The sequence below is a fragment of the Hippichthys cyanospilos genome, chromosome 4 (assembly GCF_059441005.1).
Source record: "Hippichthys cyanospilos isolate Australia breed blue-spotted pipefish chromosome 4, RoL_Hcya_1.0, whole genome shotgun sequence".
In the NCBI taxonomy this organism is placed as follows: domain Eukaryota; kingdom Metazoa; phylum Chordata; class Actinopteri; order Syngnathiformes; family Syngnathidae; genus Hippichthys; species Hippichthys cyanospilos.
The window spans coordinates 5,092,370-5,104,545 of NC_142372.1; the positions used below are offsets into that span (position 1 = coordinate 5,092,370).

General features: G+C 42.5%; 2 protein-coding genes and 1 long non-coding RNA gene across 4 annotated transcripts; 1 reads left to right on the forward strand and 2 right to left on the reverse strand.

Annotated features, from left to right (window-relative positions):
* The first annotated feature begins 607 nt into the window (after nucleotides 1-607).
* On the forward strand, nucleotides 608-7,944 carry slc7a6 (solute carrier family 7 member 6). The gene is made up of 10 exons (XM_088412725.1): nucleotides 608-691; nucleotides 2,031-2,531; nucleotides 2,771-2,896; nucleotides 3,296-3,440; nucleotides 3,528-3,651; nucleotides 3,726-3,829; nucleotides 3,911-4,007; nucleotides 4,465-4,614; nucleotides 5,154-5,337; nucleotides 6,111-7,944. The coding sequence occupies exons 2-10, from the start codon at nucleotides 2,099-2,101 to the stop codon at nucleotides 6,176-6,178; spliced, it is 1,431 nt and encodes a 476-aa protein (XP_088268851.1). The 5' UTR covers nucleotides 608-691; nucleotides 2,031-2,098; the 3' UTR covers nucleotides 6,179-7,944.
* LOC148424356 (uncharacterized) lies at nucleotides 2,793-8,854 on the reverse strand. Its single transcript, XR_015865332.1, has 4 exons — nucleotides 8,529-8,854; nucleotides 6,239-6,441; nucleotides 4,486-4,575; nucleotides 2,793-2,888 (listed from the first exon to the last, which is right to left on the reverse strand). It is a non-coding gene; the product is annotated as an uncharacterized LOC148424356 (long non-coding RNA).
* Nucleotides 8,855-9,333: 479 nt separating this feature from the next.
* On the reverse strand, nucleotides 9,334-12,010 carry slc7a6os (solute carrier family 7 member 6 opposite strand). Of its 2 annotated transcripts, none has more exons than XM_088412202.1 (5): nucleotides 11,756-12,010; nucleotides 11,008-11,358; nucleotides 10,659-10,862; nucleotides 10,468-10,597; nucleotides 9,334-9,769 (listed from the first exon to the last, which is right to left on the reverse strand). In XM_088412202.1, the coding sequence occupies exons 1-5, from the start codon at nucleotides 11,942-11,944 to the stop codon at nucleotides 9,597-9,599; spliced, it is 1,047 nt and encodes a 348-aa protein (XP_088268328.1). In that variant the 5' UTR covers nucleotides 11,945-12,010; the 3' UTR covers nucleotides 9,334-9,596. The 2 variants fall into 2 exon arrangements, with proteins under 2 accessions (XP_088268328.1, XP_088268327.1); XM_088412201.1 differs by having other exon boundaries at nucleotides 10,659-10,865; nucleotides 11,756-12,008.
* Nucleotides 12,011-12,176: the final 166 nt, after the last annotated feature.

Consider the following 12,176-nt stretch of genomic DNA (forward strand, 5'->3'; position numbering starts at 1 on the left):
TGCACCGCCATTCTAATTACTATCACCGCCAACACATGGCACTCTTGACCATTGCATGACCATTCTAATTATTTGCCTTTTCTTCACATGGTAGTAACAGCTATCTTTGATGCAATATATTCATTCAGTCTGTTTATAAAGGTATTTTTTAAACTCACAGACCCAGGAGACGTCATAAGGCGTGCAAAGTTACATATTTATATTCTTAAAATATGTCCAATTGTTTTTCATTAAATAGAATTGCATTTGTTAGATTTAATATAGTTTAATCTGAGAAGAATGGTTCATAAACCTATTACTGCATTTTTTTTAAACTGTATTCTTTTTTTTTTGTTTATTTCTAATTTAATTCATTCTGAGCAACGAGAAATTTTTGCCCGTTGCCAGGCAGATTTCACTGACAAACTGCCCATTCATCTATATAAAATAAAAATTCGTATTAGTCGCGCCTGCTTAATTTTAACGTTGTACTCCTGTGTATTACATATATTTAAGAAAATAAAGAATAAACACTTACGCACTTTACCTCAATTTGGTCCAACTTATTTTTTCCGTTTCGTCCCTCAACGTGACGCGATGACGTCACTGCGACGCACAAGCCAGGCCAGTTGTTTTCAGGTGCTGGTGGGGATGCACTCTTTTCTCCGGACGCCGGCTGTCAGACTTCAGTTGAGGGAGGAGGTCCGCTCAGGTACTACCGCACGCGTCTTCTTTCTTAAAAAGAAAAAAAAAGAAAAAAACACACACAGCGTTTTGTTGGGTTTTTTTTGTTCAATTTGGGGGGCTAGTTAGAGAGACACGAGCTGCTTTTTGTGGCGTGACAAAAGCTGGAAGTGAGCGTCGCTCGTGCCTTTGTCAAGTGTGTCGTATTCACACCGGAGATTCGGTGATAGAAATAAAAATAATTACAAAATAAAGCATTTACTCATCATTTCGTATCATGCATCGTATGTGTTATCCTTACGGATTTTATTTTGAAAGTCACATTTGGAATTAAGCAGTCATTAACGATAACTTTGCTTTTCCTGGCGTTTAAGACATAAAGACGCCGGCTTTTGTCAATATTGTCTTTTCGTCGAGTTTATTTTTCAGAACGAGTACAAAAATATTGAATCCATCTTGAAATTAAATGTAATAATTGATGTTGCTGACAAATGAAAATATGGTGTCGGATGCTCAGCGAGAATAAGCTTCTGGCAAAACTGGCCATATCATCAGGAAAGCCCCCCCCCCAACCTCCCACCATTTTACCTATTAAAACGCGATTCATAGAAAGAAAACGAATGGAAGAGGTTACGAAACACATGCTTTTTATTCCATTTCATTGTCTCAGACCGAAATAAGTTAATGTGTACAATGTAGGCCGTGTTTACAGAGGCGCTGCCTCCTCCTTCATGGTGTCAGCGTTTCAGGAAAAAAATATTAATACGCCCAAATATTATGCGACTCATATTTGTATATATAAAATAATCCAGTTTTTCTGATATTTTGTGTTATAATCGAGAACGACTCTCAGGACAACCTGTCAGTTTCTTTCACGCTCTTAAAGCTTTAAAAGTGACTGGATTTTTTTTTATTTGCACAATTTAAGTCATGTTTGCTTCAGCAGTGCCTTCTCCGGCATCAACACGGTGTTTTGTTTAAATACACTGTCTGTAATAACTTGTTTACAACATTTGGCGTTATCAGTAGTAAAACGATCATGGGACAAGCAGTTAGTTTCTTAAAGAGACGGGACACATTTCTTTGCTTCTAGCCAACACAATTTCACTTATAATGTGTGTTGTTACACATCCGTGTGACAAGCGTATCCAGTAATGAGGTTCCACTTAACAGAGGCGTGCTCCTTTTATGGCGAAATCTGTGATGACCTTGCAACAGCAGAACATGTTCTATTTATAGACCATATCATACAGAACTGAAACTAGCCACGTCAACACCCAAAAAACAAAGAAAAAGCTAAAGACTAACGCTAAATCATTTAGGTAAGTTCCCTTCTATGGTTTTCATCACTGCCGCATGTCCAACAGGTCCCTGCAGAGGTCGCCTCCGCTGAACTTCAGCCGGCGCCAACTTGTCGGACCGGGAAGCCTCCAAGATGGCGGAGCCTCCAAAGGAGAGCATGCAGCTGAAGAAGGAGATCTCGCTCCTGAACGGCGTCAGCCTCATCGTAGGCAACATGATCGGATCGGGCATCTTCGTGTCGCCCAAGGGCGTGCTCTTCTACAGCGCCTCCTACGGGCTGTCGCTGGTCATCTGGGCGGTGGGCGGCCTGTTCTCGGTGGTGGGGGCGCTGTGCTACGCCGAGCTGGGCACCACCGTGACCAAGTCGGGCGCGTCCTACGCGTACATCTTGGAGTCCTTCGGCGGCTTCCTGGCCTTCGTGCGCCTGTGGACCAGCCTGCTGATCATCGAACCCACCAGCCAGGCCGTCATCGCCATCACCTTTGCCAACTACCTGGTGCAGCCGCTTTTCCCCACCTGCGAGCCGCCGTACGCCGCCGGCCGCCTCATCGCCGCCGCGTGCATTTGTACGTGCGCTCGATACGCTCCTTTATCTTTCTATGCCCCCAACGCAGGACATTCGATTGATTTAATACTTAACTATCTGCAAATGAATGTCCTTAATGTACTTAAGTACCGATGTAGAATTTTAGTATCTGGGATTTAAAGTCTGGACTCTTAAAAACGTGAAAATACGTCACTGGCATTGAATGAGTTCATAGAGTGATGACATCATTTGACCCGAGTCGGCACGTGTCCTCCCCAGGCCTCCTCACCTTCATCAATTCGGCTTACGTGAAGTGGGGCACCCGCGTGCAGGACGTCTTCACCTACGCCAAGGTGGCCGCCCTCATCGTCATCATCATCACAGGCATCGTCAAGCTCTGCCAAGGTCAGCCGACAAAGTACAAGAAAAAACAAATATATTGGCGGACAAAAATTAATTCTTGAAAAACAAGACGTCGCGTTAAAGATATTATAACGAAATACATGAATATAAGAAAAAATACTTAACTTGAAAAAAGTAAACAGATGAAAAACGTTTTGCAAAAAATACCAACAAAAATTTGATTCAAATAGAGGAAAAATTAAACACATGAAAAACGTTTTTGCAAAATATACAAAATAAAAATGTGTGTTTATCCTCTATCATATGTTAGAAAAATACTTCAACACAATCAAAAGTATGTTGAGGAAACTGTGAAGGTACACAAATGTTAAAGGAAAAATGCTATTAGAAAACCCAAGCAAAAAAAAGTGAAATCTCTTTTTCCTGGTGTTTTTGGGGCAGGTTCCACGGGCAACTTGGAACATTCCTTCCAGGGCTCCTCCACGGACGCGGGCAACATCGCCCTGGCGCTTTATTCGGCGCTCTTCTCCTACTCGGGCTGGGACACGCTCAACTTTGTCACAGAGGAGATCAAAAACCCGGAAAGGTTGCTTGACCTTTTTTTTTTTTTCTTCTTTTTTTGGGCACGTCAGTCCCGACGGCACAGGCTTTCTCAAGGGCTCCTCTTTTGCAGGAACCTTCCCCTGGCCATCGCCATCTCCATGCCCATCGTCACCACTATCTACATCCTCACCAACATCGCCTACTACGCCGTGCTGGACATGAGTGCCATCCTGGCTAGCGATGCCGTAGCAGTGGTAAAACCCGGGCAAATGGCCGCGCGTCGCTAATCGGCGCTCGGCTTTTTTGAAAGCGGGGAATCGTTGTTCAGACGTTTGCAGATCACACGTTGGGCGTGATGAGCTGGACCGTGCCCATCGCCGTGGCGCTCTCCTGCTACGGTGGCCTCAACGCCTCCATCATCGCCGCATCCAGGTAGCCTTCAAATCCCTCTTTTTCCATCCATTTTTCGTGCTATTCAGCACATTTTCCGGCTGTGCGTGTGCGTGCGCGCAGGTTGTTCTTCGTGGGTTCCCGTGAGGGTCACCTTCCCGACGCCCTGTCCATGATCCACACGCAGCGATTCACGCCCATCCCCGCGCTCATCTTCAATGTAAGCAAACACGCTGCTCTTTTCTCTTTTCCACTCTACTTTCGACTTATGCTCAGTGCGCCAATTCTCAAAAAATAAAATTCAATTCAAAGTACACCAAAAATTAAGATAAAAAAGCAAAGTTGTTTACAAAGAGCAGACCAGTGTCTCTCTTAAACAGTAGATCCCAACGTGAGATTTTAATAATCTTTCTGCAGGTTTGTTTGTTTTTTCTACTGCAATGACAGGAACAGTAGAGTTTTCTTTTCAAATTAAGAGCAAATGAATTGCATGAAAGGAAGTTAGAACTAACTTGTGTAATCAGGACTCAAATTTCCTATGAATGTGCAGTGTCATTAGTGATGTCATCACCTGTCATCCAATTAACCTCAACGTTTAGGGATTTTTATTTTTTTTTAAAGCGAGGGGAAGAGAAACAATAAAATAATGTGATGAGATGTGGTGTCTTTTTTTGCAGTGTGTGATGTCGCTAATCTACTTGACAGTGGAGGACGTCTTCCAGCTCATCAACTACTACAGCTTCAGCTATTGGTTCTTCATGGGCTTGTCCGTTGCCGGGCAGATCTACCTGAGGTGGAAGGAACCACAGCGACACAGACCGCTCAAAGTAAAGCTACTCTCACCAAACCAATTTATAATGTGTTCCTATTTCCATCGAAACAATCAAATTCAGGGGTACGTAATTACATTAGTTACTTTAATATGTGTATAAGCTTCCAAAAAGTAGGTAAGGAAGAAGAAGCACATAGTAATACTTCTTGTAGTAACATTTTGTCACCTGCGAGAGGCGCTAGTGAGAAATAATTGACAACATTTTAGTTAAAAGCTCACACTTCACACTCACTGTGCAATGTAAAACTAGCAATGAATGATGAAATACAGAAAATGTGCTTCTTCCTAACTAAATTGCTTACTATCAAGTTTAAAAAAAATTAACACTAGACACATTATGGTGAAATGCATTATGGGAGTAGTCAAATAAGTGACATAGCCTTTTAAGATGCAAGCAAGTTGCTATTTGTAGTTTGTATCAGCTAAAAAGACGCAAACGTGCCAAAATCGGCGGGGCGCTAGCCACCATTTTCTTCTGAATGTTCCGCTAACGTACTTTTTTTTTTTTTTTTTTTGTTCGGTTGGCACGTGCAGCTGAGCCTGCTGTACCCGCTGGTGTTCTGCATGTGCGCCGTGTTCCTGGTGGCCGTGCCGCTCTACAGCGACACCTTCAACTCGCTGATCGGCATCGCCATCGCCCTGTCGGGGATCCCCGTCTACCTCTTGGGCGTCTACCTTCCTGAGTCCAAGCGCCCGCCCGTCATCACCAAACTGCTGCGTAAGTTGCCATTTCGACGTTCGCCCGCTGACAGCCTGACGGCTGCCGTTCCCACTGATCACTTTTTAACAAACCGCGCTGACTCAAACGTGCTGTCGCGTATTTCCTTATGTTCTAAAGAGAATAAGAAGTTATTGGATATTTATTTTTTAGGCTTTTCCATATTTTTGCCGCTGTTCTCAACATTCCTTTATGTAGTTAGTCCCAGCACAGGTGTCGAACTCCAGTCCTCGAGGGCCGGTATCCTGCAGGCTTTCCGGTTTTCTCTCCTAAACACACCTGATTAGGATCATTTTCAAGCTCCCCCAGAGCTTACTAATGAGCGAATCATTTGAATCAGGTGTGTTGAGGAGAAAAAAACGGAAAATCTGGAGGATACCGGCCCTCGAGGACTGGATTTTGACACCTACGTTAGAGGAACGCAATATTAAATATCCCATCACTTAAAGTATTTCATGACTTGCAACGTATCAATCCCAATGTTGATTTTCAAACTCTTGAATCTTGAAGATGATATATTGCTCAGCTCTAGTGGAAATGGTATATTTGTTGTTACATGATTTTATAATAATGGAATTTTCGACTCCTCTAGATGGCACTCTGTATTTAAAGATGCAATGGAAATATAATACATTTCCACCGCACTAACACCTATATTTCAACCAAAAGCGCAATCTAGAGAAGTAAAAATATATCACAAGTGCATCACGATGCTTCATTTTCTCATTACTAGTTTCCACCATGTGAATTCTGATCTCTGATTTGCTTTGCAGGTTCTCTGACCCACTGCACTCAGTACACATGCTTCTGCGTCCTCACCGACTCAGACAAGCGTGAGTAACCCAGCGCTACTGCAGTAGAAATAAGAGGTCAGACATTTTGTTGTTTTGGTCGTACTTACTCGACTTGTTCTTCCCCGGAGTCGAGCGGGAACATAGTGCACTTCCGTTTCTTCTTGTGTTGAGCGAGCTCTCGAGCCAAGGCCTCGGCTTTTGCCGGGCGACTTCTTCACGTGGTTTTCAGCGCGATGTTTCTTGATCTTTTGTCAACGTTCTCGTCACGTGACTTGCCTTTAAGGCCCACGCGCCGACTTTCATTCGGGGCCTGTCACACATATGCAGTGTTTCAGAAACAATGTATGATACAATAAGCACTTTTTGGGGGGAAGAAAACCCTCAAATATAATCTTTAATAATACTGTATATCATAGGTATCCTGCATATTTTCCGGTTTTCTCTCCCTAACACACCTGATTTTATTATTAGCTTTTTGGCTAGCTCTGTAGGAGCTTGGAAACGATCCTAATCACGTGAATCAGGCGCGTTTGAGAGGGGAGGTCGGAAAACATGACACCAGCCCTCAAGAACTGGAGTTTGACGCCTAAGCTTGATATCAACATTGTCACTGTCCAACTAAAAGCATGGAGTGTATTATTGTTTTCTTTTTTATCTGTATTCTTGGTTGTCAAAGAGAAAAACAGTCACACAGTTTGCATTTGCAACTTTTTTGACAGGAAAAATCAACATTGACAGTCACAGTTGTTATCATCCTAAAAAATCACACACACAAAAAGATCCTTCAAAATTTTTGGAGACGCTATTTATGTTAAATGGCAACTTTCTGGGTCATCATTTGTTGTCATGAAGTTGGTATGGTCCTTGTATGGCCAACAAAAAACAAGTACTGTAATTCCCCAAATATAAGATGCACTTTTTTTCCCCCAAAAGTCCAAAAGTAACGTCCTATAAAAGGTAACTTAAAAATTTGATTTTTTTTTCAACACCATTGGAGGAAGATTGATTCATCGTTACAATGCCGCTGCGTTCACTGACCACTCACAATGTGGGAAATCTGAAACACACATAACTTAAACCTCAACATTTTGCTATAGTTTTTATATTAGCACCAAAGAGTTGGTGCATCTTTTCCAAGGTTACATAGAAAATGTCAGAATTTGACCCCCAAATTAAGGATGTGTCTAGGTGTCTTATATTTGTGGAATTACGGTAAATAAAACACACACACACACATTCATGTTACGTTGCCCAAAAACATTTATATTTTTTCTTGTTTTTGAAACACTGAAAAGATGACCTAAATATTCTCCTTTTGGAGACACCAAATTTATGTTCACAGAATAGTATTTCATTCTATATTCGTCAATCAAAAATGAAGCTCTTTCTTGTTTTGTTTTGTTTTGTTTTTTATTTTATATATATATATATTTTTACGTTTTTTAAAAGTCCAGCATTCAATCTCAGGTACTTATATTTTTTTCAAGTGTTAGGCTAAATTAGGGTCCAAAAAATTGCTGGTAACTAAATGAGCTCATAAATAAATGTGCACGTTTTGTGTTGGACAGTAACACAATTATTACATACAGTATAAGATTTTGTTGAGTGAATTTATTTGAACAGGTCAACAATGACCAATGCACCTCTTGTATGAAATGGATTACACTATGTAGCCTACTCAACTTTATCAAGATTTGTCTCATCTTCACATTGATACTTTTACCATTTGAAGAGAATGTGCTAAATCATTCCAGAGAAATTCGTCACATGACTTATTTATTACAATTATTAAAGAGAACTCGATGATCTTCAATGTGTCTTGTTTTACGTTGGGAAAAACTGAAAAGTAGTTATTTGGCATGCTGATTCCAGAAATGCAGTCATTTATTATTATTATTATTATTATTATTATTATTATTATTATTATTATTATTATTTTAGAACAGAATCGAACAGAATGTCTTTATTGTAATTTTACAGCTGGTATAATACGAAATTGGAACCCTGATCCGAGTGTTACATATTAAATATTAATAATATAAGAAAATAAAATAATAGTTTACCAGAGTACACTTTTTTCGGTGTGTTAATAGCTTTGGGGAAAACGTTGGGGAAAACGTTTTCTGCTTTATAGCACGTCAAGTTAGCTTAAGCAAAATTGCACCGATAAACTCTGTTGGAAAATTTGCCAGCTGAATTAAATTGTGGTGATGGCAATGACGTCACATTTGCGCTAGAGTTGCACTTTCGAACTAAAGTCTACAAGGCGATACCCGGCTAAAACTTTTTTTTTTTTTTAACACAATTTAATGGACAAACAAATTTAACGCTGATTGACAAGTCGAGGCTTCCAAAATGGAAAGAAAGAACTTTGAGTGAAAGGTAAGATGCACTTACACTTCTGATGCGGTCCAGCTAGCCGATATCGTTTTGCTAATTTAATGAAAACTGACAATCAAATCAAATTTTTCATCAAACACTCAACGCATACTATGAAGATGTTGTTTTATGTCCAGAATTATTTTTTTTTAAATTAACGATTGTTTCATTATAGCCGACTCATCCCTCTATGAAACCAATGCCGGTGGTCGCATATTTTCTGTCATAAAAGCAGACGATAAGAACATACATAGTTCGTGGGTTTTCATTTGATGCCCCCCACCCCACCCAAAGTACTTTTTTTTTTAAAATAGATAAGTAGCAGGTTTACAATTTTGGGTTCGTAATAGTTTACTATTCTGTATTTTTGTCCGAAAGCAGTATGACCACCGCACATGCGCAGTACGCTATTCTAACATAGGGACTACGCAATTTAAATTGGGGGGGGGGGGGGGGGGGGGGGGGTTCATGTACTCTCAAAGAGGTGTGGATATTCGATTCCATTGTATTCTTTTTTTATTTTAATGTTTAGCCAACAGCAAATTAAGTACTGCGCTAAAATAAAACATTACTGCGAATCAATTCCCTTGGTCATTAATACTAGTCGATTACAAAAGCAATCGGTTTTAGAACCTAATTACCTACTCGTAGCTGAAGTTCTTTACTGCTTTGTTTATATAAATACAACTAATTATTTGGGATTGAACGAATTCCAACACATGATGAAAGAATTTAACAAAAAATATTTTTGTAAACCTAAAGAAATTGCTTCTTTTTATTTTTCCTCAAGTTACCTTTTTATGTTCAGTAATCATAAATTACATATGAGTGCTTTTAACATTTATTGTCAAATCTGTTATACACATATTTACAAATTAATATCCAACAAGCATTCTTTGTTGTTACACGCTCAACTTACACAAACAAAACTTGCCCGTCCCGCAACACAGCACAACCGCACTTTCACAGTATACAAAACACTTACGCCATTGAACGCACCGCAAGCTAACAGCACAACGCAAACCGAACACACGTATGCACAAATGTGCTTAAAAAAATAGAAAGGACCGAGATTCAGATTGGGTTTCAGTCCGAGCCGCATTCGTCCGTGTCGTCGTCGTCGTCGTCTTGGTCGAGGCCCCGCGGGCGGTCTTGGTGGTGAGCGAGTTGTTGCAGCAGCTCTCTCTGGTAGCGGCGCCAGCTCCTGCGACACGAAGACTCTTCCTCCTCCTCCTCGCTGTCATCCTCATTCCAATAGTCTGAAAAGCAGCGAGAAGAGGCAAAATGGGTGCCCGCTTTCGGAGAAGCATTTCCAGTGTTTGCTTTTATTCTGACACTTCCTATCGATGCACTCATCACTTGTCCTTTAAGTGTTTGTGTTTTATAGCAGTTAAGTGTCAAAATTGATTTTTTTTCCCCTCCCTTCATATATTTTTTAATTCCCAATTCTTTTGCATTTTTCTCAAATGGGTTGAAATTCCATCTATTTTGTTGAATGGGATGTTGTCAAAGTTTAACGGATTCCCCGCCAATTTCCGATGTTATTAATCTGATAAATAAATTCTTTTTATGTACCTTTTAAAAACACATTTTTCCACTTGCTGTGGGGGCTCGGGCAATCACACCTGTTGTTTTTTTTTTTTTGGGGGGGGGGGGGGGTGGTCATGTGACATTTCACAAGCTGAGCTGTGATTGGTTGCTGCATTAGCCTTTAGCACACAGTCATTTTAGTCCACAGCAAGTGGAAAAAAGTGTTTTTTGTAAGTTAATACTTGTACATGAAAAATGATTGACTCCTCAAAGTAATAGAAGACAAAATACCTTCTTACAACTGAAAATGGCAGATGAAGTGGACTTTAAGAAGAAATTTCATGGGGCAACTGAATACACATCCCTTCAAGCTAATTAGGCGAACTTTTAGCAGAAAAATAAACGTCGGGGACGGGATAAGACGCACCTCCGTAGCGTTCTTCTCTGTCGCTGTCGTCGCTCTCGTCTTCGGGGTAGTCGTTCCTCCAGTTGTCTTCCTCGTTCTCGTCGTCCTCGTCGTCGTAGGCCTCGCCGTCGCCGGGCGCCTCCTCGGGTACCTGACGCCGGCAAACTCCTTAGTCTTGAACTTGAGGGTGCCTCTCACGCACGCGCGCATACCAGCTGCGTGTCGTCGGCGTAGGCCCTGACAGACAGGATGTCGTGGATCCATCCCGGCGTGGCGCTTTCCTGGTAGTACAGGTCATAAACGTAGTCGCCGTCGTCCGCCTGCTCGGCGGCGTCACGCCGTTGCGCTCCCTCGTGGATGCAGAGGCGCTCTCGCAACATCTTGGTGTTGTTGCACAGGATCACGTCGGGGTCTGACTGCTAGGTTGAAAAATAGGATAGTTTTTGCGTGCTCATTTCAAACTCATTTTTACAAAAAAAAAAAAAAAAAGATTCATTTGATTTTCCTTTTGCTCTAGTTTCGTCATCTATATCTGTATCGGATTTTTTTTCTTCCTCTCACCTTGCTGAGGGATTTGTCCTGCTCCGGGAGATCTTCGTGCAGAAGATCAACCACCTGAACTTCCCCGAGACCCAAGCGCTTCTCCCGTTTCCCGCCGTCTCCCTTCTCTTCCTCTTGCGTCTTCTCCACCGCTGTGTTGTCGCCCGCCTGGCATCTCTGCGCATCGGCGGGGAGCGCCAGGTCGGCGCGGTGGCTGGAGAGGATCCGGTAGCGTTCCTCGCGCCGGATGCCCAACTTGGCGCTACGCAGGTCGCCAAAGATGCGCTGTGAGCTGTTGGCGGACGGCCGCAGGGCATGCGCCACGCGGGGTCGGGCTAGGGCCTGGCGGACCTCCGTTTGCACGGGGGCCTCCTGATGAGGGCAAGAGCAGACATGGGGTTATGCTACTTCATTTATTTTTTGGATTTTTGTGATTGTTTTTGGCCAACATTTGTCTGATATTTATTGTATTTTTTTCTTAGCGCAGGGCGCCACCATGACATCAAACGTCTTCAAATGACTTTTGTTATGACGTCATTCACAGTGACGTATGGCTAACGGCTACAGGCAAAGCTAGCACCCTTGCAACGATGCGGCGAGTCCGTGTCGATAGCTAGCGCTAATCTAGTGAGCCCAATTGGCTTCCGCGGACGTAAAGTAGACAAAAGACCTCTCGATTGAGGAAAATAAGATTTCGCGGGGATCGTTTTGACGTCGTGTTGACGCTAGCCGGGCACGAGCTGGCTAGCCCAAACGGCGGCCATCTTACCTGTGTCGCTACCGTGGCCACGAGTTTGAACACGGACTTCTCAACGTCAGCCTCGCTGGGCTCCGGTGCCGTCTCGCCGGGAGCCTGGGTCGTCTCCGGTCGGATGCGCTTGCAGGCGAGCAGCAGAGCATCCGCCGGATCGGTTCCCCGCTTTCTCTTGACGCGCAGAATGGTGGCGTTGGGCTCCATGTTTGTCGCCTGCCTGCGTGTGCGTGCTTCGCCTCAACGACTGTCCGCCTCTGTCCTGTTTATTTATTTGACGTCACGTGACACGAAAGCAACCATAGCTCCGCCCACCGAATGTGCAACGGTGCACTCCAGGTTTATTTCGTTTTTCGAGTGTCTTTTTATTCCATATATGCTCATTTTTGTAAAGTTAATGAATTAAACTTTAGAACAAGTTTGTACTTTATTTCGTTTT

Excerpts from the sequence above, each read along its gene's own strand:
- slc7a6 (XM_088412725.1), top strand. The coding sequence starts at position 2,099 with ATGGCGGAGCCTCCAAAGGAGAGCATGCAGCTGAAGAAGGAGATCTCG. Across the intron at positions 3,652-3,725 it reads CTAGCGATGCCGTAGCAGTG|ACGTTTGCAGATCACACGTT; the intron begins GTAAAACCCGGG and ends ATCGTTGTTCAG. Across the intron at positions 4,008-4,464 it reads TCCCCGCGCTCATCTTCAAT|TGTGTGATGTCGCTAATCTA; the intron begins GTAAGCAAACAC and ends CTTTTTTTGCAG.
- slc7a6os (XM_088412201.1), bottom strand. The coding sequence starts at position 11,944 with ATGGAGCCCAACGCCACCATTCTGCGCGTCAAGAGAAAGCGGGGAACC. Across the intron at positions 11,359-11,755 it reads TGGCCACGGTAGCGACACAG|GAGGCCCCCGTGCAAACGGA; the intron begins GTAAGATGGCCG and ends TGCCCTCATCAG. Across the intron at positions 10,598-10,658 it reads ACGCCGACGACACGCAGCTG|GTACCCGAGGAGGCGCCCGG; the intron begins GTATGCGCGCGT and ends TGCCGGCGTCAG.